The 24,528-nt window shown below is 46.1% G+C and overlaps 1 protein-coding gene across 3 annotated transcripts in view; it reads right to left on the bottom strand.

Annotated features, from left to right (window-relative positions):
• Positions 1-701: 701 nt before the first annotated feature.
• The window catches only part of LOC110485321 (protein tweety homolog 2-like), a 72,328-nt gene continuing 48,501 nt past the window's right edge, over positions 702-24,528 (bottom strand). For 2 of the 3 annotated variants that reach the window (XM_036939322.1, XM_036939324.1), the window contains 10 exons: positions 22,479-22,574; positions 20,400-20,472; positions 15,387-15,456; positions 14,649-14,704; positions 13,758-13,850; positions 12,638-12,730; positions 12,261-12,403; positions 11,544-11,729; positions 9,640-9,718; positions 702-2,361 (listed from right to left, as the gene is read on the bottom strand). In XM_036939322.1, coding sequence (XP_036795217.1) covers positions 2,278-2,361; positions 9,640-9,718; positions 11,544-11,729; positions 12,261-12,403; positions 12,638-12,730; positions 13,758-13,850; positions 14,649-14,704; positions 15,387-15,456; positions 20,400-20,472; positions 22,479-22,574 — 973 coding nt within the window. In that variant the 3' untranslated portion in view covers positions 702-2,277. Of the gene's footprint in view, positions 2,362-6,895; positions 6,909-9,639; positions 9,719-11,543; positions 11,730-12,260; positions 12,404-12,637; positions 12,731-13,757; positions 13,851-14,648; positions 14,705-15,386; positions 15,457-20,399; positions 20,473-22,478; positions 22,575-24,528 lie in introns of all 3 variants that reach the window. The other variant, XM_036939323.1, reaches the window with a different exon arrangement.

Raw genomic sequence — 24,528 nt, forward strand, 5'->3', positions numbered from 1 at the left:
GACTGTTGAGGGCCCCTGCAGTACTGTGATGGGTTATCTGACTGTTGAGGGCCCCTGCAGTACTGTGATGGGTTATCTGACTGTTGAGGGCCCCTGCAGTACTGTGATTGTGTCCAACTCGTAGTAAACAAACAAACAAAAATAAAGTTAGAAGCAAAATATGAGTAATATGTCTGGTTGGGATTGTAAAAATGTCAAAGTGTTCTTTAAGACAGCATGAAGAGATATGTTAGGTTATGTCCAACTCGTGGTAAACAAACAAACATCCAATAAACATCACATCAGTGATAATACTAATAGTAATTCACCATCAACACCATTTCCGTTGTTGATGGTTTCCTCTCATCCTAATCCAGGGAATGTTTAACACGCTAATGTACAGGCAGTAGGCCGATAAGTCTAGAATCCAAAGGAAATATCGCTGTAATTCAGACGGTGCAACCCAATGCTCTCTCCATCCTCCTGAAGTGTGAACTCATTCACTACTCCCTACAAGTTCCAACGCATTGGATTGGTGTAGACTCGGGTTAGTGGAACAGTCATTTCCTTTCCATGCAGGGAAGTGAACAAGTGAGAGATTATTGGGACACAGCCACAGATTCAAGTGACACAATAGTGAACCAGAGCAATATTCAGTGTAGGTGCCAAGCTACGGTAAAGCCCTCGGCGTCGTCCTGAAATGAACTGGCATGGAACCGAAACTGAATATCACTGTTTTATTCCTTTTGATGATTCGCTGACACAATAATGAAACGGACTGATATTCAGTCGGAGATCCAGGCTAGAATTGAGCAGGACACAGCATGCAGGATGACACAGCATAGGAGAACAGAGAGAAACAGGTTACAGGAAATAAAGGCTTTAGAAACATCATCATGCATCCTTTCTCCTCAGTCCCCCTTACACATACATATAGAGTTACACGCTTAGAAAACAGGGTTCTAAATAGGGTTCTTCGGCAGTCCCCATAGGAGAATCCCTTTCGGTTCCAGGTAGAACCCTTTTTGGTTCCAGGTAGAACCCTTTCCGGTTCCAGGTAGAACACTTGAGTTCCATCCTTTTGGGGTTCTACATGGAGCCCCGAAAGGTTCTACCTGGAACCAGAAGGGTTCTACCTGGAACCATAAACGGTTCTTTAAAGGGTTCTCCTATGTGGACAGCCAAAGAACCCTTTTAGGTTCTAGACAGTACCTTTTTCTCTAAGAGTGTAGACATCATCACAATTTCAATGAATGATCTGTTTTCCAGTCACATTTAAAAAATAAGTCCATTATATTCTTCCTCGATATCAATGAATAACCTGACAGATAAGTGACAATAAATACGTGGTCCGTTTTCATCAAGTTTGACTCATCACTCTGACGGAAGACATCATGAAGACTTTGGGTTGTGTCAAATGTGTAAGAGCTGAGTCGTCGAGTGTAAGAGCTGTGTCGTCAATGTGTAAGAGCTGAGTCGTCGAGTGTAAGAGCTGTGTCGTCAATGTGTAAGAGCTGTGTCGTCAATGTGTAAGAGCTGTGTCGTCAAGTGTAAGAGCTGCGTCGTCAAGTGTAAGAGCTGTGTCGTCAAGTGTAAGAGCTGTGTCGTCAAGTGTAAGAGCTGCGTCGTCAAGTGTAAGAGCTGTGTCGTCAAGTGTAAGAGCTGTGTCGTCAAGTGCAAGAGCTGTGTCGTCAAGTGTAAGAGGAGCTGAATGCTAGACTGGTTAGATGACAGCTTGTAATAGCGATGACAGGTTGGGGAAGACTGAAGACAGTTCATGTAATAACCATTTATGGCTGTGAAGGAAATCGATCTGGTTATTTGCTGTCCCCTGAAATCCATCAAAGGTGACGTCACTCACAGGACAATATATAAACGTTCAACTTGGTTCATAACAATCATGTCTTCTGATCTGGCTCGAGACGAACACTCACATTTGAAGAAAACACATAACTGAATTGTTGGTTTGTTTGGGGAGAGATGCAAGTGCACTTTACACTCAGGGTTCTATGTAGTCTCCTGGTTTCTACACGTACAGTACAGGACTTTGAGAGTGTCAGTGTGTTCCTGAGCCATTGTTGACCCCATACCTCCTGCATTTAAGTAACAGATGGCCAGGAGAGCAGGATGAGACATCCATGGACAGGGTGATCTGTAAACTCTGCTTCCTCAGTACAGTGGTAGTCCCAGACAGACCCTTCCTCAGTACAGTGGTAGTCCCAGACAGACCCTTCCTCAGTACAGTGGTAGTCCCAGACAGACCCTTCCCGAGGGGGACCGGTAGGCCATAGTTGGGGGCTATACCTGCTGGAAGTCTGTCCCAAAGTGTCTGATCTGTGCGTCAGTCATAGACAGGTAGGTAGTTCTCATTCTGGGAGAATACTGCAGGAGGAAGGAACAAAACACACGTTAGATCCCATAACTGTGTGAAAGAAAAATGGTTTCAATCAAATCAATCAATCAAACTTTGAAACATTTTCAGACATTTGTTTTGATTAGGAGGTGCTAGGTGGTGGGTAAGTTAGAGAGTCGTACGACTCAGTGTTCTGAACTACAAGGTAGTTAAAGTCGGCAGGACACAGGTATAAAAAGATCCTATAGGTAACAATGTAGGCCTATCTAATATTAGTTTAAATATATATATTTCAAAAGAAAAGCCAATTGGATTGGATTGTAAACCTTGGGAGAAGGGGCGTGTGGCCGAAATTTGGGTTAGTGGCGGGAGGGCACATCACATGAAAAGTTCCACTCACAGGTTAACACACTGAGGACACAACATCGCCAGAGGTTAGAGGTCACAGAGCTTAGAGAGGTCACATTGGGGTCAGGACCAAACGAGCTAATAATGTGGGTTAATAACGGGTTAATAATGGTCAGTCTCCTTCCGGAGGTGTAGGGTTACAAAAGCAATAATTAGAACTAAGAACTAGAACTAAGAACTAGAACTAAGAATTACAAGTAAGACTTAGAACCACCTCTTATTAGACGGGCGGAAGGAGAATGAGAGCGGTACAACAAAGGAAACTATCCTCCTTAACAAAGGAAAGGGAGTGTAAAGGTACAGTAAGGTTGTGTGTAGTGTATCCTCCTTAACAAAGGAAAGGGAGTGTAAAGGTACAGTAAGGTTGTGTGTAGTGTATCCTCCTTAACAAAGGAAAGGGAGTGTAAAGGTACAGTAAGGTTGTGTGTAGTGTATCCTCCTTAACAAAGGAAAGGCAGTGTAAAGGTACAGTAAGGTTGTGTGTAGTGTATCCTCCTTAACAAAGGAAGGGGAGTGTAAAGGTACAGTAAGGTTGTGTGTAGTGTATCCTCCTTAACAAAGGAAAGGGAGTGTAAAGGTACAGTAAGGTTGTGTGTAGTGTATCCTCCTTAACAAAGGAAAGGGAGTGTAAAGGTACAGTAAGGTTGTGTGTAGTGTATCCTCCTTAACAAAGGAAAGGGAGTGTAAAGGTACAGTAAGGTTGTGTGTAGTGTATCCTCCTTAACAAAGGAAAGGGAGTGTAAAGGTACACAGTAAGGTTGTGTGTAGTGTATCCTCCTTAACAAAGGAAAGGGAGTGTAAAGGTACAGTAAGGTTGTGTGTAGTGTATCCTCCTTAACAAGGAAAGGCAGTGTAAAGGTACAGTAAGGTTGTGTGTAGTGTATCCTCCTTAACAAAGGAAAGGGAGTGTAAAGGTACAGTAAGGTTGTGTGTAGTGTATCCTCCTTAACAAAGGAAAGGCAGTGTAAAGGTACAGTAAGGTTGTGTGTAGTGTATCCTCCTTAACAAAGGAAAGGGAGTGTAAAGGTACAGTAAGGTTGTGTGTAGTGTATCCTCCTTAACAAAGGAGAGGGAGTGTAAAGGTACAGTAAGGTTGTGTGTAGTGTATCCTCCTTAACAAAGGAAAGGCAGTGTAAAGGTACAGTAAGGTTGTGTGTAGTGTATCCTCCTTAACAAAGGAAAGGGAGTGTAAAGGTACAGTAAGGTTGTGTGTAGTGTATCCTCCTTAACAAAGGAGAGGGAGTGTAAAGGTACAGTAAGGTTGTGTGTAGTGTATCCTCCTTAACAAAGGAAAGGGAGTGTAAAGGTACAGTAAGGTTGTGTGTAGTGTATCCTCCTTAACAAAGGAAAGGGAGTGTAAAGGTACACAGTAAGGTTGTGTGTAGTGTATCCTCCTTAACAAAGGAAAGGGAGTGTAAAGGTACAGTAAGGTTGTGTGTAGTGTATCCTCCTTAACAAAGGAAAGGCAGTGTAAAGGTACAGTAAGGTTGTGTGTAGTGTATCCTCCTTAACAAAGGAAAGGCAGTGTAAAGGTACAGTAAGGTTGTGTGTAGTGTATCCTCCTTAACAAAGGAAAGGCAGTGTAAAGGTACAGTAAGGTTGTGTGTAGTGTATCCTCCTTAACAAAGGAAAGGGAGTGTAAAGGTACAGTAAGGTTGTGTGTAGTGTATCCTCCTTAACAAAGGAAAGGGAGTGTAAAGGTACAGTAAGGTTGTGTGTAGTGTATCCTCCTTAACAAAGGAAAGGGAGTGTAAAGGTACAGTAAGGTTGTGTGTAGTGTATCCTCCTTAACAAAGGAAGGGGAGTGTAAAGGTACAGTAAGGTTGTGTGTAGTGTATCCTCCTTAACAAAGGAAGGGGAGTGTAAAGGTACAGTAAGGTTGTGTGTAGTGTATCCTCCTTAACAAAGGAAGGGGAGTGTAAAGGTACAGTAAGGTTGTGTGTAGTGTATCCTCCTTAACAAAGGAAAGGGAGTGTAAAGGTACAGTAAGGTTGTGTGTAGTGTATCCTCCTTAACAAAGGAAGGGGAGTGTAAAGGTACAGTAAGGTTGTGTGTAGTGTATCCTCCTTAACAAAGGAAAGGGGAGTGTAAAGGTACAGTAAGGTTGTGTGTAGTGTATCCTCCTTAACAAAGGAAAGGGAGTGTAAAGGTACAGTAAGGTTGTGTGTAGTGTATCCTCCTTAACAAAGGAAGGGGAGTGTAAAGGTACAGTAAGGTTGTGTGTAGTGTATCCTCCTTAACAAAGGAAAGGGGAGTGTAAAGGTACAGTAAGGTTGTGTGTAGTGTATCCTCCTTAACAAAGGAAAGGGAGTGTAAAGGTACAGTAAGGTTGTGTGTAGTGTATCCTCCTTAACAAAGGAAAGGGAGTGTAAAGGTACAGTAAGGTTGTGTGCAGTGTATCCTCCTTAACAAAGGAAAGGCAGTGTAAAGGTACAGTAAGGTTGTGTGTAGTGTATCCTCCTTAACAAAGGAAAGGGAGTGTAAAGGTACAGTAAGGTTGTGTGTAGTGTATCCTCCTTAACAAAGGAAGGGGAGTGTAAAGGTACAGTAAGGTTGTGTGTAGTGTATCCTCCTTAACAAAGGAAAGGGAGTGTAAAGGTACAGTAAGGTTGTGTGTAGTGTATCCTCCTTAACAAAGGAAAGGGAGTGTAAAGGTACAGTAAGGTTGTGTGTAGTGTATCCTCCTTAACAAAGGAAAGGGAGTGTAAAGGTACAGTAAGGTTGTGTGTAGTGTATCCTCCTTAACAAAGGAAAGGCAGTGTAAATGTACAGTAAGGTTGTGTGTAGTGTATCCTCCTTAACAAAGGAAAGGCAGTGTAAAGGTACACAGTAAGGTTGTGTGTAGTGTATCCTCCTTAACAAAGGAAGGGGAGTGTAAAGGTACAGTAAGGTTGTGTGTAGTGTATCCTCCTTAACAAAGGAAAGGGAGAGTAAAGGTACAGTAAGGTTGTGTGTAGTGTATCCTCCTTAACAAAGGAAAGGGAGTGTAAAGGTACAGTAAGGTTGTGTGTAGTGTATCCTCCTTAACAAAGGAAAGGCAGTGTAAAGGTACAGTAAGGTTGTGTGTAGTGTATCCTCCTTAACAAAGGAAAGGCAGTGTAAAGGTACAGTAAGGTTGTGTGTAGTGTATCCTCCTTAACAAAGGAAAGGCAGTGTAAAGGTACAGTAAGGTTGTGTGTAGTGTATCCTCCTTAACAAAGGAAAGGGAGTGTAAAGGTACAGTAAGGTTGTGTGTAGTGTATCCTCCTTAACAAAGGAAAGGGAGTGTAAAGGTACAGTAAGGTTGTGTGTAGTGTATCCTCCTTAACAAAGGAAAGGGAGTGTAAAGGTACAGTAAGGTTGTGTGTAGTGTATCCTCCTTAACAAAGGAAAGGGAGTGTAAAGGTACAGTAAGGTTGTGTGTAGTGTATCCTCCTTAACAAAGGAAGGGGAGTGTAAAGGTACAGTAAGGTTGTGTGTAGTGTATCCTCCTTAACAAAGGAAAGGGAGTGTAAAGGTACAGTAAGGTTGTGTGTAGTGTATCCTCCTTAACAAAGGAAAGGCAGTGTAAAGGTACAGTAAGGTTGTGTGTAGTGTATCCTCCTTAACAAAGGAAAGGGAGTGTAAAGGTACAGTAAGGTTGTGTGTAGTGTATCCTCCTTAACAAAGGAAAGGGAGTGTAAAGGTACAGTAAGGTTGTGTGTAGTGTATCCTCCTTAACAAAGGAAAGGGAGTGTAAAGGTACAGTAAGGTTGTGTGTAGTGTATCCTCCTTAACAAAGGAAAGGGAGTGTAAAGGTACAGTAAGGTTGTGTGTAGTGTATCCTCCTTAACAAAGGAAAGGGAGTGTAAAGGTACAGTAAGGTTGTGTGTAGTGTATCCTCCTTAACAAAGGAAGGGGAGTGTAAAGGTACAGTAAGGTTGTGTGTAGTGTATCCTCCTTAACAAAGGAAAGGGAGTGTAAAGGTACAGTAAGGTTGTGTGTAGTGTATCCTCCTTAACAAAGGAAAGGCAGTGTAAAGGTACAGTAAGGTTGTGTGTAGTGTATCCTCCTTAACAAAGGAAAGGGAGTGTAAAGGTACACAGTAAGGTTGTGTGTAGTGTATCCTCCTTAACAAAGGAAAGGGGAGTGTAAAGGTACAGTAAGGTTGTGTGCAGTGTACAACAGAACACTTACTGTTTCTAAATGTCTGCGGGTAACAGAAAAGATAAAAAATTAAGTTAGAAGCAAAATATGAGTAAGATGTCTGGCTAGGATTGTAAAAATGTCAAAGTGTTCTTAAAGACAGCATGAAGAGATATGTTAGGTTCTGGCCCATACCCTATATGGTAGATGTAGAAAAAACAAAAGGCCAGTATGATTGGCACACAAACAGGTTTTCGTCTCTGTCATTCGTACCAAAAATATTATATTTTTTACAATATAGGATGGACAACTGCATATTGGCAACGGCTTAGAAACATCAACGGCTTAGAAACATCAACGGCTTAGAAACATCAACGGCTTAGAAACATCAACGGCTTAGAAACATCAACGGCTTAGAAACATCAACGGCTTAGAAACATCCAGTAGAATATATAACGCTTCATGAATAAATAGGTTCCATCGATCCACATAAATCCACATCTGAATTGGATCTGTTTAAAAGACAGCTTCCTAGCATCTCGTCCCACTTGTTTCCTGATGCCAGAGACTGACCCTGTGTGTTAGCGGTAGCATCTCGTCCCACTTGTTTCCTGATGCCAGAGACTGACCCTGTGTGTTAGCGGTATCATCTAGTCCCACTTGTTTCCTGATGCCAGAGACTTGACCCTGTGTGTTAGCGGTAGCATCTAGTCCCACTTGTTTCCTGATGCCAGAGACTGACCCTGTGTGTTAGCGGTAGCATCTTGTCCCACTTGTTTCCTGATGCCAGAGACTGACCCTGTGTGTTAGCGGTAGCATCTTGTCCCACTTGTTTCCTGATGCCAGAGACTGACCCTGTGTGTTAGCGGTATCATTTATTAAACAGCGGCTGACATTGTAGCTGTTCAGTTCTAATAACACGACCACTGGGCCTCTCCTCTCATGGCAGGGTATACAGCACACCCTGTGTTCTGTAGAACAAGAAGTGCTCTTGTCTTGACTTCCGTGCAGACTTAAGTGCTCTGTAGTCTCCCTTGCGCGTGTGTGTCTGTCTGTGTGTAAGAAGAGACTAAGTGTTTTGACTCTGAAGAGTTTGATTCTCTCCCTGCACACAGCAGCACTAGAACAATGGTTCTGATTCACAGCAACATCCTGTAACATTACCAGTCAGGTCATACTGTAACATTACCATACTGTAAAATTACCATACTGTAACATTACCATACTGTAACATTACCATACTGTAACATTACCAGTCAGGTCATACTGTAACATTACCAGTCAGGTCATACTGTAACATTACCAGTCAGGTCATACTGTAACATTACCAGTCAGGTCATACTGTAACATTACCAGTCAGGGCATACTGTAACATTACCAGTCAGGCCATACTGTAATATTACCAGTCAGGCCATACTGTAACATTACCAGTCAGGCCACACTGTAACATTACCAGTCAGGCCATACTGTAACATTACAGTAGCATCTCTCGAGGGTCATTAGCAGGCTAGCCTCTCTCTACGGTCAGTAGCAGGCTAGCATCTCTCTACGGTCATTAGCAGGCTAGCCTCTCTCTACGGTCATTAGCAGGCTAGCATCTCTCTACGGTCATTAGCAGGCTATCCTCTCTCTACGGTCAGTAGCAGGTTAGCCTCTCCCTGGGGTCATTAGCAGGCTAGCATCTCTCTACGGTCATTAGCAGGCTAGCCTCTCTCTACGGTCATTAGCAGGCTAGTCTCTCTCTAGGGTCATTAGCAGGCTAGCCTCTCTCTACGGTCATTAGCAGGCTAGCATCTCTCTACGGTCATTAGCAGGCTAGCCTCTCTCTAGGGTCATTAGCAGGCTAGCATCTCTCTAGGGTCATTAGCAGGCTAGCATCTCTCTACGGTCATTAGCAGGCTAGCCTCTCTCTAGGGTCATTAGCAGGCTAGCATCTCTCTAGGGTCATTAGCAGGCTAGCGCCTCTCTACGGCCATTAGCAGGCTAGCGTCTCTCTAGGGTCATTAGCAGTCTAGCATCTCTCTAGGGTCATTAGTAGGCTAGCCTCTCTCTAGGGTCATTAGCAGGCTAGCATCTCTCTACGGTCATTAGCAGGCCTGCATCAGAGCATCAGGCCAAATAATGGCACAAGGGAGAAGAGCGTGTACTGTTTTGTCGGTATTTCAGTCCATGACCAGCAGAGAGCAGTCTTTCACCATAATGTGCAGTGGAAGGGCCAATCCCAAATCAACCCTAGTGGAAATCTGAGAGTATTTTATTGGTATAAGCAATATGACGCAACGTCCAGATAGCCTATCAGATAGCAAGGTGGATCACAAGTGCATAGGGCGCAGGTTTTAGGAGACGATTTAGGACTGGGCCAATTATCTGGACCAGACGCTCTTATCCAGAGAGATTTACAGGAGCAATTAGGGTTAAGTGCCTTGCTCAAGGGCACATCAAATAGTCAGCTCAGAGATTTGAACCAGTGACCTTACGGTTACTGGCCCAACACTCTTAACCGCTAGGCTACCTGCCTCCCACAGGAGGTTTCTGTCAGGTTGTGGATACTGTACGGTAGACACAGTGAAGGCAGCAGGGTGTCTTGGAGAATGTCTGTGGTCCTTCAGTACAATATGTGTTAGTGTTGATGCCATTATCTAACAAGGGGACCTGTCTGGTCTCTGGCTCTACACACAGTAACTCTATACATGAGTGTGTCTGTGGTCCCTCAGTAGAACGGAGCGCTGTTAATGTTAATGTCAGTGACATCATCACACGAGGGACCTGGCCTCTAATGTTAGTGGCCAACGCACCGAGGGTGGCGGGGATCCCCTCCCGATCAGAGGAACGTTCTCATAACGAGGGTTCCCTCCAAACAGCATGGACTGATTCCTATGGGAGAGAGACATTGGGAAGAGGAGAAAGAGAGAGTGAGGGGGGGTGGAGAGAGAGAGAGAGAGAGATAGAGAGAGAGAGGATGTAGAGAGAGAGGAGAGAGAAAGAGAGAGAGAGAAACAGACAGAAAGAGAGAGTGAGGGGAGGTGGAGAGAGAGAGAGAGAGAAAGAGAGGGGATGTAGAGAGAGGAGAGAGAAAGAGAGAGTGAGAGAAACAGACAGAAAGAGAGAGTGAGGGGGGTTGGAGAGAGAGAGAGAGAGAGAGAGAGAGAGAGAGAGAGGGGATGTAGAGAAAGAGGAGAGAGACAGAGAGAGTGAGAGAGGGAGTGAGAGAGGGAGAGAAAGAGTGAGAGTGAGAGAAAGAGAAACAGAGAGAGAGTCAACTTATCTGATAAAACAAACACAGTGCTGCTTATTCCAGACACACACACATGGGCACAGATACGGACAGGGACACGCAGACCTGGACACAGATACGGACAGGGACACGCAGACATGGGCACAGATACGGACAGGGACACGCAGACCTGGACACAGATACGGACAGGGACACACAGACCTAGACACAGATACGGACAGAGACACGCAGACCTGGACACAGATACGGACAGGGACACGCAGACCTGGACACAGATACGGACAGGGACACGCAGACCTGGACACAGATACGGACAGGGACACGCAGACCTGGACACAGATACGGACAGGGACACGCAGACACATGGACACAGACATGGACAGGGACATGCAGACACATGGACATAGATACGGACAGGGACACGCAGACACATGGACACAGACATGGACAGGGACACGCAGACACATGGACATAGATACGGACAGGGACACGCAGACACATGGACACAAACATGGACAGGGACACGCAGACACATGGACATAGATACGGACAGGGACACGCAGACACATGGACATAGATACGGACAGGGACACGCAGACACATCGACACAGACATGGACAGGGACACGCAGACACATGGACATAGATACGGACAGGGACACGCAGACACATGGACACAGACATGGACAGGGACACGCAGACACATGGACATAGATACGGACAGGGACACGCAGACACATGGACACAGACATGGACAGGGACACGCAGACACATGGACACAGATACGGACAGGGACACGCAGACACATGGACACAAACATGGACAGGGACACGCAGACACATGGACATAGATACGGACAGGGACACGCAGACACATGGACATAGATACGGACAGGGACACGCAGACACATGGACACAGACATGGACAGGGACACGCAGACACATGAACATAGATACGGACAGGGACACGCAGACACATGGACACAGACATGGACAGGGACACATGGACATAGATACGGACAGGGACACGCAGACACATGGACACAGACATGGACAGGGACACGCAGACACATGGACACAGATACGGACAGGGACACGCAGACCTGGACACAGATACGGACAGGGACACGCAGACACATGGACACAGATACGGACAGGGACACGCAAACACATGGACACAGATACGGACAGGGACACGCAGACACATGGACACAGATACGGACAGGGACACGCAGACACATGGACACAGACATGGACAGGGACACGCAGACACATGGACATAGATACGGACAGGGACACGCAGACCTGGACACAGATACGGACAGGGACACGCAGACACATGGACACAGATACGGACAGGGACACGCAGACCTGGACACAGATACGGACAGGGACACGCAGACACATGGACACAGATACGGACAGGGACACGCAGACACCCTACCGCACCTCCTCTCTCTACTTACATGTACTCTGAGGTGGGGAGGATGGCGGCAGTCTGTGGTGGAGGGTGTGGACTGGCCTGGCTGTCCAGACTGCTGCTGTAGCTACAGAAGCTCTGTACATGGCTGGCTCTACTGGGGTTGAAGGTCATATGACGGGCCTGGGGGTTAAACGGATCCTCCTCATCGATGTCGTCATAGGCCCTGTCCCTGAGATCACCACAGGGGAGAGCACAGTCAGTCAGAGCCAGGCTTTCTGTTAGTTTCATTTCAAGGAAGGGCACAATGGGGCCCAAAGCAACATCCAGGCCCTCTAGCATCAACATCCAGACCCTCTAGCATCAACATCCAGGCCCTCTAGCACACAGGAGGTTGGTGACACCTCTATTGGGGAGGACAGGCTCATGGTATTGGCTGGAGCTGGAGTCGGTGGAATTCTATGAAGTACATCAAACACATGGTTGCCATGGTTTCCAGGTGTTTGATGCCATTCCATTCGCTCTGTTTCCAGACATTATTATGAGCCGTCCTCCCCTCAGCAGCCTCCACTGGTCTAACATCAACATGGTTAATTGAAACCTATAAACACGAAAGAACCACTAGAGCAAACATCTTTTAGGCCGTGAATCTCCCAGTCCTTATTTGGTTAGGCTTAGGCGTAAAGGTCAAGGTTGGGGTTGGGGATGTGGTTACAGGTAGGTTGAACACACGCAGACCAGATACAGTGTTACCAGTGCCTACCTGCTGGTGATGAGGGTCCATGCCCGGGGGATGGCACACAGCATGGCACAGAAGGCACTGACCGACAGCAGAGAGAAGAGGCAGAGGTAGAGGAGACCCTCCACCCCGTCATAACACACCCCCATCAGACCATCGAGGTAGTTCTACAACAACAACATACCCTCACTGTTACCCTCACTGTTAAGGTTATAACTCATTTTCTATTTCTGGTATAGTCACAAAGTGGAGTGTTGTGAGATAATAGTTTTGGGGGGATTTCAAAGAACCTAAGAGCACCTTTTGTCTTTTCATTCAAGAGTCTCTGGGTATGTTCTCATTCTACAGACGCATTCTGACTGTAACCATGACGTCCTCTCGTGTCAGGGTAATCATCTCACCTTATGGAGCCCCCTGCAGTCTAGTAGGGCTGTTAACTGGTTCAGGTTGAACTCTGTAGAGTTCAGCAGGCGCTGGATGCCCAGAAGATCTCTCTGTAGACAAGGTATAAAGACAGTGTGAGGAAGAACACTCCTGTAACTCTATGTATCCTCCTGTAACTCTATGTATCCTCCTGTAGCACTATGTGTCCTCCTGTAGCACTATGTATCCCCCTGTAACACTATGTGTCCTCCTGTAACACTTTGTGTCCTCCTGTAACACTATGTGTCTCCCTGTAACACTTTGTGTCGTCCTGTAACACTATGTGTCCTCCTGTAGCACTATGTGTCCTCCTGTAACTCTGTGTCCTCCTGTAGCACTATGTGTCCTCCTGTAACTCTATGTGTCTTCCTGTAACACTATGTGTCCTCCTGTAACTCTATGTGTCCTCCTGTAACTCTATGTGTCCTCCTGTAACTCCATGTGTCCTCCTGTAGCACTATGTGTCCTCCTGTAGCACCATGTGTCCTCCTGTAGCACTATGTATCCTCCTGTAGCACTATGTGTCCTCCTGTAACTCCATGTGTCCTCCTGTAACTCTATGTGTCCTCCTGTAGCACTATGTGTCCTCCTGTAACTCTATGTGTCCTCCTGTAACTCTATGTGTCCTCCTGTAGCACTATGTGTCCTCCTGTAACTATATGTGTCCTCCTGTAGCACTATGAGTCCTCCTGTAACACTATGTGTCCTCCTGTAGCACTATGTGTCCTCCTGTAACTATATGTGTCCTCCTGTAGCACCACGTGTCCTCCTGTAACTCTATGTGTCCTCCTGTAGCACTATGTGTCCTCCTGTAGCACTATGTGCCCTCCTAGCTCTACTAGTCTAAGGATAACATTTCATTATTCTATACACAGTGGCACAGAGCACTAATTAACCCTAACATGTTAAACAGACATGCAGGCTTTGAGAATTCCTCTCCAGGAGGGCGTTAACAGCGTTTTAACACTCTGTCCTTACACGTTGAGAAGAGAACATTGTCACCATGAGCACCAGATGTTGAGCTCCATAGAGATCTATGTACTGAATATAATAAATATAATGTTATTTCTATGTTGACGGCTGCTCCATCCCCCCCACCTCAGCAGTAGGGAAGACAGGTACAGAGAACTGCAGTAGTCCTTGTATCTGGATCTGCATGGTGGTCAGAGACCTCTGGAAGATAGTCAGAGACTGACACGCACATACACACACACACACACACCACATGCACACACGCACAAATTGTAGAGTCAAAGTTGTGTGGAAACATGAGTGAAAATAAGTCATAAAGTGTGTCATTATGGACACTTAATGGAGGACACGTTCATTTCAGATGGAGGGCCCCAGATTATCCGGATTACCCCCCCCCCCCCCCCCCCCCCCCCCGCTCTGATCCCTAGCACAAATAACAGACAATATTTCCATTGGCTCAGCCATAAGAGGGCACATTATCCGTGTCTACTTAACAAGGCATAACACAAAGCTTTGAATGGATACTGCTGTGTGTGTGTGTGTGTGTGTGTGTGTGTGTGTGTGTGTGTGTGTGTGTGTGTCTACTGGCCATGAGGGTGTATCTACTGCTTGTATATTACCTCAATACACAGACCATTAATGCCCTTTCAGTACGTTATATCCCCGGCATGGTAAATAAATACAAGGGATTTGGGGATGGAGGGGGGGTTGGTCTCTGTGTGTGTGTGTGTGTGTGTGTGTGTGTGTGTGTGTGTCTGGACTGTGTAGTCCTTGAGGCAGACTATACACACTGTCTATGTCTACACCCCACGCATGATCTCCAAATCTCACAGATAAAAAGGACTTGGATCAAAGTGTATTTTTGTTATGAGCTTGAAGTCATTAAATTAGTAGCGCTGCTTTTTTTAATCCCCAGACGTTTTCATTAACATCTGCTTCTGAACTAATCAAACTAATGAAGGAAAACTACTGTAAAAACTAAAATATCACTAATGTGTTAGAACGTGATTTCAGTACCTGTTGGAAAGGGTTGGGTAGACTCTGACTGCAATACAGGTAGTAGTGTGTCACTTCTGTTAGGAGGAGAGAGAGAGGAGAGAGAGAGAGAGGGGGGGGAGAGAGCAAATGAGAGGGAGAGTGTGAGAGGAGAGAGAGGGTGGGAGAGAGAAAGGGGGAGACAAAGAGAGCGAAAGATGGATGGAAGTGGAGAGAGAGGCGAGAGAGTGGCAGGGAGAGAGAGATAGAGAGGGGGAGGGGGATAGGGAGAGAGGGGGGGAGAGAGAGAGTGAGAGAAGGAGAGAGGGACAGGAAGAGAGAGAGGGACAGAGAGGGGGGGGGAGATTGGAGAGCATGACAGAGAGAGAGAGAGAGAGAGAGAGAGTCAAACAACCAAAGCTCATCCCAATGAAGATGAACCCAAACACACACTGTACTAATTATGTTAATTCATTTTAGAAAGAAAAGACAACATAAACACATCTTAATTAACATGTAGGATTTGCTCTGAATCAGTGGTTATATCTGGCCAGTGGTTCTATCTGACCAGTGGTTCTATCTGACCAGTGGTTCTATCTGACCAGTGGTTCTATCTGACCAGTGGTTCTATCTGGCCAGTGGTTCTATCTGGCCAGTGATTCTGTCTGATCAGTGATTCTGTCTGACCAGTGTGAGCCAGTGTGGACTGTGAAGATTGCAGAAATCCCTGTGTTAGTCTGTTATTAGTCAAACTTAAACTTGAACTTGAAGGTACTTCACCTGCACTGAGGAACTCTTTGGTCCTGTTTGCTATGAACTTGTCTGGAGACACACAGAAGTCACTGGTGCCCTGAAGGGAAAACAAGATAATATACTGTCAGAAGTCACTGGTGCCCTGAAGGGGAAACAAGATAATATACTGTCAGAAGTCACTGGTGCCCTGAAGGGAAAACAAGATAATATACTGTCAGAAGTCACTGGTGCCCTGAAGGGGAAACAAGATAATATACTGTCAGAAGTCACTGGTGCCCTGAAGGGAAAACAAGATAATATACTGTCAGAAGTCACTGGTGCCCTGAAGGGAAAACAAGATAATATACTGTCAGAAGTCACTGGTGCCCTGAAGGGAAAACAAGATAATATACTGTCAGAAGTCACTGGTGCCCTGAAGGGGAAACAAGATAATATACTGTCAGAAGTCACCGGTGCCCTGAAGGGGAAACAAGATAATATACTGTCAGAAGTCACTGGTGCCCTGAAGGGAAAACAAGATAATATACTGTCAGAAGTCACTGGTGCCCTGAAGGGGAAACAAGATAATATACTGTCAGAAGTTACTGGTGCCCTGAAGGGGAAACAAGATAATATACTGTCAGAAGACACTGGTGCCCTGAAGGGAAAACAAGATAATATACTGTCAGAAGTCACTGGTGCCCTGAAGGGGAAACAAGATAATATACTGTCAGAAGTCACTGGTGCCCTGAAGGGGAAACAAGATAATATACTGTCAGAAGTCACTGGTGCCCTGCAGGGGAAACAAGATAATATACTGTCAGAAGTTACTGGTGCCCTGAAGGGGAAACAAGATAATATACTGTCAGAAGTCACTGGTGCCCTGAAGGGAAAACAAGATAATATACTGTCAGAAGTTACTGGTGCCCTGAAGGGGAAACAAGATAATATACTGTCAGAAGTCACTGGTGCCCTGAAGGGAAAACAAGATAATATACTGTCAGAAGTCACTGGTGCCCTGCAGGGGAAACAAGATAATATACTGTCAGAAGTTACTGGTGCCCTGAAGGGGAAACAAGATAATATACTGTCAGAAGTCACTGGTGCCCTGAAGGGAAAACAAGATAATATACTGTCAGAAGTTACTGGTGCCCTGAAGGGGAAACAAGATAATATACTGTCAGAAGTCACTGGTGCCCTGAAGGGAAAACAAGATAATATACTGTCAGAAGTTACTGGTGCCCTGAAGGGGAAACAAGATAATATACTGTCAGAAGTTACTGGTGCCCTGAAGGGGAAACAAGATAATATACTGTCAGAAGTCACTGGTGCCCTGAAGGGGAAACAAGATAATATACTGTCAGAAGTCACTGGTGCCCTGCAGGGGAAACAAGATAATATACTGTCAGAAGTCACTGGTGCCCTGAAGGGGAAACAAGATAAAATACTGTCAGAAGTCACTGGTGCCCTGAAGGGGAAACAAGATAATATACTGTCAGAAGTCACTGGTGCCCTGAAGGGGAAACAAGATAAAATACTGTCAGAAGTCACTGGTGCCCTGAAGGGGAAACAAGATAATATACTGTCAGAAGTCACTGGTGCCCTGAAGGGAAAACAAGATAATATACTGTCAGAAGTCACTGGTGCCCTGAAGGGGAAACAAGATAATATACTGTCAGAAGTCACTGGTGCCCTGCAGGGGAAACAAGATAATATACTGTCAGAAGTCACTGGTGCCCTGAAGGGGAAACAAGATAATATACTGTCAGAAGTCACCAGTGCCCTGAAGGGGAAACAAGATAATATACTGTCAGAAGTCACCAGTGCCCTGAAGGGGAAACAAGATAATATACTGTCAGAAGTCACTGGTGCCCTGAAGGGGAAACAAGATAATATACTGTCAGTGTTGGAGTCAACTCCATTCGAAATGGACAGTGATCTTACAGAACAAAGAAAATTGAGGACCCGTCATAAACACTTCAGACTCAAATCCCTTCCCAGAATCTCAATGACTGTTTTGTTTTATTAGACCGTCGATGGAGGCTGTGACAGAAAATAACATATTGTCAAAGTAAATCAACCACTGATCACACAAGAGGGCTGTTAGTAACAACAGTCTACACGCCTCTTTAACCTGTGCTGAACGTAGCAGAACCAACCATGGCATACAGTCTGTGCGTGTGTGTGTGTGTGTGTGTGTGTGTGTGTGTGTGTGTGTGTGTGTGTGTGTGTGTGTGTGTGTGTGTGTGTGTGTGTGTGTGTGTGGTTAGTGCTATCCGGGATCCTTGGGACATCCCAACCCTAAACTCTAACCATAACCCTAACCTTAACCCTTACCTCAACCATTTCACATTTCAATTTTAATGGGGTGACCTCAGAGTTAGATGTCCCAGGGAAACCAGATAGCAAGGACCGTGCATGCGTGTGCGTGTTTGTGTGTGTAGGGAGAGAGCCTGTTGATGTGCATGCATAAGCAGTTACTGGCAGGTCCAAAAAAATCCTCATACACATAGAAATACAATGACATGTCTAGAAGTTTAGAGGTAATCTATATAGTCATGATCTATTGACATTATATTTCTATGACCAAATATTTATCTCCCTCTCTTATTGTTGGGAGAGGAGGAGTTGAGGAATAGCAATGATCTGGGTTGAGGAGGAGGAGGAACAATGATCTGGGTTGAGGAGGAGGAGGAACAATGATCTGGGTTGAGGAGGAGGAGGAGGAACAATGATCTGGTTTGAGGAGGAGGGGGAACAATGATCTGGTTTGAGGAGGAGGAGGAGGAGGAACAATGATCTGGGTTGAGGAGGAACAATGATCTGGGTTGAGGAGGAGGAGGAGGAGAAGGAGGAGGAACAATGATCTGGTTTGAGGAGGAGAGGGAACAATGATCTGGTTTGAGGAGGTGGAGGAGGAGGAGGAGGAGGAGGAGGAGGAACAATGATCTGGGTTGAGGAGGAGGAGGAACAATGATCTGAGTTGAGGAGGAGGAGGAGGAACAATGATCTGGTTTGAGGAGGAGGAGGAACAATGATCTGGTTTGAGGAGGAGGAGGAGCAATGATCTGTTTCGAGGACGAGGAGGAGGAGGAGGAGGAGGAGGAACAATGATCTGGGTTGAGGAGGAGGAGGAGGAGGAGGAACAATGATCTGTTTCGAGGACGAGGAGGAACAATGATCTTGTGGATAAACTGGTCAGTGATGTCAACATGGCATGCATTACTGTAATTCTGACTGTTGTTGTGATACTGTTGCAGGGTATTTTCTGGTAAAATAAATGTAGACTCATGATTTCCTCATGTCACTCCCTCCCTCCCTCCCTCCCTCCCTCCCTCCCTCCCTCCCTCCCTCCCTCCCTCCCTCCCTCCCTCCCTCCCTCCCTCCCTCCCTCCTGCCTGCCTGCGTCAGAAGCACAGCTGCCCAGCCTCTGGATAATCCTAGTCCCATCATGCTGGCTCCTCTCTGGGATGGAGGGAGGGGGAGAGGGATCCTGAATGGCCCTGTTATTAACAAAGTCTGCCCCATTAACCCCACTAAGACTAGACATACTGTAGACACACATACACTACATGGCCAGGAGGAGGAGGAGGAACAATGATCTGGTTTGAGTAGGAGGAGGAACAATGATTTGGGTTGAGGAGGAGGAGGAACTCGTGATCTGGTTTGAGGAGGAGGAGAAGGAGGATGAGGAGGAGGAACAATGATCTGGGTTGAGGAGGAGGAGGAACAATGATCTGGTTTGAGGAGGAACAATGATCTGGTTCGAGGAGGAGGAACAATGATCTGGTTTGAGGAGGAGGAGGAGGAACAATGATTTGGGTTGAGGAGGAGGAGGAACAATGATCTGGTTCGAGGAGGAGGAACAATGATCTGGTTTGAGGAGGAGGAACAATGATCTGGTTTGAGGAGGAGGAACAATGATCTGGTTTGAGGAGGAGGAGGAGGAGGAACAATGATCTGGGTTGAGGAGGAGGAGGAGGAGGAGGAAGAGGAGGAGGAGGAGGAGGAGGAGGAACAATGATCTGGTTTGAGGAGGAGAGGGAACAATGATCTTGTGGATAAACTGGTCAGTGATGTCAACATGGCATACATTACTGTAATTCTGACTGTTGTTGTGATACTGTTGCAGGGTATTTTCTGGTAAAATAAATGTAGACTCATGATTTCCTCATGTCACTCCCTCCCTCCCTCCCTCCCTCCCTCCCTCCCTCCCTCCCTCTCCCTCCTCTCTCCTCCCTCCCTCCCTCCCTCCCTCCTGCATGCGTCAGAAGCACAGCTGCCCAGCCTCTAGATAATCCTAGTCCCATCATGCTGGCTCCTCTCTGGGATGGAGGGAGTGGGGAGAGGGATCCTGAAAGGCTCTGTTATTAACAAAGTCTGCCCTATTAACTGCACTAAGACTAGACATACTGTAGACACACATACACTACATGGCCAGTATGTGGACACCTGCTCCTCAAACAAACTGGCTCGCAGTCGGTGTTCCAATTCATCCCAAAGGTGGAGATGGAGTTGAGGTCAGGCTCTGTGCAAGCCAGTCAAGTTCTTCCAGCTTGTGTGGCCTACCACTTTGTGGCTGAGCCGTTGTTGCTCCTAGACGTTTCCACTTCACAATAACAGCACTTACGGTTGACCAGGGCAGTGCTAGCAGGGCAGATATTTAATGAACTGCCTTGGAGGAAAGGTATCATCCTATGACGGTGTCACATTGAAAGTCACTGAGCTCTTCATTAAATCCATTCTACTGCCAATGTTTGTATATGGTGTATGTATGGATGTATGCTCGACTTTATATACCTGTCAGCAATGGGTGTGGCTGAACTACCTGAATACACTCATTTGAAAGGGTGTCTACATACTTTTGCATAGATAGTGTATGTGTAGGACAGGTCATAGTTTGGTTGTTATCTGGCCAGATAATCAAATTATAACCAGTGAAAGACTGGCAATCAGAACACAACCTGACCATGACATCACTAAAGACATAGGAATGAGAACTTGAATCCGTTTTTTTAATTCGAGCATGTTTGGCGATGACGGGACAGAACAGACACTTACCACGGCAGTAGCAGTGCCTGCTCCCAGTGATGCCCAGCTCAGGACCAGAGATATCACCCCAAACACCATGATCCTGAAACAGACAGAGCGAGAGAGAGAGAGAGAGAGAGAGAGAGAGAGAGAGAGAAACAGGGCGAGGTAGAGAGAGAGAAAGAGAGAAAGAGAGAAACAGGGCAAGGTAGAGAGAGAGAGAAAGAGAAACAGGGAGAGGTAGAGAGAGAGCGAAAGAGCAAGACAGAAAGAGAGAAACAGGGAGAGGTAGAGAGAGAGAGACAGAAAGAGAGAAACAGGGAGAGGTAGAGAGAGAGACAGAAAGAGAGAAACATGGAGAGATAGAGAGAGAAAGAGAGAAACAGGGAGAGGTAGAGAGAGAGAGACAGAAAGAGAGAAACAGGGAGAAGTAGAGAGAGACAGAAAGAGAGAAACAGGGAGAGGTTGAGAGAGAGAAAGAGAGGAACAGGGAGAGGCAGAGAGAGAGAGAGAAACAGGAAGGGGTAGAGAGAGAGAAAGAGAGAAACAGGGAGAGGTAGAGAGAGAGACAGAAAGAGAGAAACAGGGAGAGGTAGAGAGAGAGAAAGAGAGAAACAGGGAGAGGTAGAGAGAGAGACAGAAAGAGAGAAACAGGGAGAGGTAGAGAGAGAGAGACAGAAAGAGAGAAACAGGGAGAGGTAGAGAGACAGAAAGAGAGAAACAGGGAAAGGTAGAGAGAGAGAGAAAGAGAGAAACAGGGAGAGGTAGAGAGAGATAAAGAGAGAAACAGGGAGAGGTAGAGAGAGAAAGAGAGAAACAGGGAGAGGTAGAGAGAGAGAAAGAGAGAAACAGGGAGAGGTAGAGAGAGAGAAATAGAGAAACAGGGAGAGGTAGAGAGAGAAGACAGAAAGAGAGAAACAAGCAGCGGTAGAGAGAGAGAGAGAGAGAGAGAGAGAGAAACAGGGAGAGGTAGAGAGAGAGAGAAAGAGAGAAATAGGGAGAGGTAGAGAGAGAGAGAAAGAGGGAGAGGTAGAGAGAGAGAGAAAGAGGGAGAGGTAGAGAGAGAAGACAGCAGCAGAAAGATAAATAGATTGAGTAAGAAAGCAAAGGGCTCCCAGATGGTTGTTAAAAGGCTGGGGATGGTTTCAGCTCATATCTCTCCTCTGGTAGTCTTACAGCAGCAGTAGAGTGGCTGAAAGCTCTTGATAATGAGTTAAGGGTATAGTAGTACACATACTGGAGAGCAGGCCGGTCGATAGACATTAGTGGACACCATCAGAGAGAAGAAGAGAAGTCTTCAGCAGAACTGTTCAACATCACTGATACAGTCAGACACAGACATATTAAAGGGGAATGAGATTTGAGGATAATTACTGGGATGTTGTTGACTTGTTTAAACTTTGCTGCTGGACACAGATATTGAATAGTGAGGTTGGTTTCTTGTTAAGTTTTGTGTCGAGTCTATATAACTGGGCTATTGTGTCCATTGTCCAGAGGGGGTAAGAAACCACCTCTACAGTAACTTACTGTATGTGGTTGGTAGTCACCTCAGCTCTACAGTAACTTACTGAATGTGGTTGGTAGTCACCTCAGAACTACAGTAACTTACTGTATGTGGTTAGTAGTCACCTCAGCTCTACAGTAACTTACTGTATGTGGTTGGTAGTCACCTCAGAACTACAGTAACTGTTACTGTATGTGGTTGGTAGTCATCTCAGCTCTACAGTAACCTACTGTATGTGGTTGGTAGTCATCTCAGCTCTACAGTAACCTACTGTATGTGGTTGGTAGTCACCTCAGAACTACAATAACCTACTGTATGTGGTTGGTAGTCACCTCAGAACTACAGTAACTTACTGTATGTGGTTGGTAGTCACCTCAGAACTACAGTAACTTACTGTACGTGGTTGGTAATCACCTCAGAACTACAGTAACTTACTGTACGTGGTTGGTAGTCGTCTCAGAACTACAGTAACTTACTGTACGTGGTTGGTAGTCGTCTCAGGGGAGATGGGTGATGAGATAATATGTGTTAATGTGTTTGTGTTAAAACCTGTCCATATCTGCTGATCAGCTTTACACAGAGCAGAGTGGGGACCAGTTACTTACATGGTGAGTAGCCACCGGGACTGCTTTGCCACCCCCAGACAGGCCACCAGGCATATAACCAGGTCTAGGATCAGCAGTAGCAGGTAGGTCAGCCACCTAGAGAACAGAGAGGGCACAGTGTTACAGGTCTAGGATCAGCAGTAGCAGGTATGTCAGCCACCTAGAGAACAGAGAGGGCACAGTGTTACAGGTCTAGGATCAGCAGTAGCAGGTAGAAGGGAGGGGGAACGAGCACCAAAACAAAGGCGCTGCAGATATGACCCAGGTACGGAGATGAAACTAGAGGTTTCTGTCTGAACGCTTGGATCAGGTGCCTCAGAGGGAGAGAATGCCTCTATACTGTGAGTGTAATGTTTACTGTTCGATTCTTTATTTCACCTCTGTGTGAATTGAAATTGAAAGGTTGTTTGAGTTTGAGTGAGTGAATAAATGAATGAGTAAGCAGAGTCTGTCTGTCTGTCTGTCTGTCTGTCTGTCTGTCTGTCTGTCTGTCTGTCTGTCTGTCTGTCTGTGGTCACATCTTTGTGTGTGTGTGTGTGTGTGTGTGTGTGTGTGTGTGTGTGTGTGTGTGTGTGTGTGTGTGTGTGTGTGTTAGTCTCTTAGTTAGATCTGCAGCAGGTCATTTCCAGTACGTTAAGTTAATAATTGAACAGGACAAATCCATGGACATAGATAATACATGTCCTACAGTGTCTCCTATAGGAACTAACCTCTCTCTCTCTGTCTGTCTGTCTGTCTGTCTGTCTGTCTGTCTGTCTGTCTGTCTGTCTGTCTGTCTGTCTGTCTGTCTGTCTGTCTGTCTGTCTGTCTGTCTTTCTTCTATGTAAATGTGTATTTGCAGTATGTGTGTGTGTGTGTGTGTGTGTGTGTGTGTGTGTGTGTGTGTGTGTGTGTGTGTGTGTGTGTGTGTGTGTGTGTGTGTGTGTATGTGTGTGTGGTGTCCACATAAAGCCACGTTTCCACTGCACTGGCCCCTGTGGAAAAATCATGAAGCTTCTAGCTTTCAATAAGAGGGATGTTGAGGTCAAAGTGCAAACCTACAGTCACCTCTAGCGCTATTGTGACATCATACTTGGCGAACTGGGGGAGAATCCATAGTGTGAGATTGTCTTGAAACGGAATGGAATGGGCCCCAAACCACTTATCTGTTTGGTAACCCCACACCACGATAGCCTGCAGTAAAATGACCACACATACCTTTATAGAGAAGAGACTGGGTGGGTGAGGAGCGGCACTAAGAGATCGCTATGCTATTACATTTGTCTGGAGAAATGTCTGTATAAATGCAGACAAATGTGTTTTAATGAAAGGAAGCAAAGGAGAAAGTGAGAGAGAGAAAGAGAGAGAGGTAGGAGGTGGGAGTGGGAGTGAGAGTGAGAGAAAGAGAGAGAGGTAGGGGGTGAGAGTGAGAGAAAGAGAGGTATGGGGTGGGAGTGAGAGTGAGAGAGAGAAAGAGAGAGAGGTAGGGGGTGGGAGTGAGAGAGAGAAAGAGAGAGAGGTAGGAGGTGGGGGTGGGAGTGATAGAAAGAGAGAGAGGTAGGGGTGGGAGTGGGAGTGAGTGAGAGAAAGAGAGAGAGGTAGGGGTGGGAGTGGGAGTGAGAGAAAGAGAGAGAGGTATGGGGTGGGAGTGGGAGGAAGAGAGAGAAAGAGAGAGAGGTAGGGGGTGGGAGTGGGAGTGAGAGAGAGAAAGAGAGAGAGGTAGGGGTGGGAGTGGGAGTGAGAGAAAGAGAGAGATATGGGGTGGGAGTGAGAGTGAGAGAGAGAAAGAGAGAGAGGTAGGGGTGGGAGTGGGAGTGAGAGAAAGAGAGAGAGGTATGGGGTGGGAGTGGGAGTGAGAGAAAGAGAGAGAGGTATGGGGTGGGAGTGAGAGTGAGAAAGAGAAAGAGAGAGAGGTAGGGGGTGGGAGTGGGAGTGAGAGAGAGAAAGAGAGAGAGGTAGGAGGTGGGGGTGGGAGTGAGAGAAAGAGAGAGAGGTAGGAGGTGGGAGTGGGAGTGAGAGAAAGAGAAAGAGAGAGAGGTAGGGGGTGGGAGTGGGAGTGAGAGTGAGAGAA

The sequence above is a fragment of the Oncorhynchus mykiss genome, chromosome 12, assembly GCF_013265735.2.
Source record: "Oncorhynchus mykiss isolate Arlee chromosome 12, USDA_OmykA_1.1, whole genome shotgun sequence".
Lineage (NCBI taxonomy): Eukaryota > Metazoa > Chordata > Actinopteri > Salmoniformes > Salmonidae > Oncorhynchus > Oncorhynchus mykiss.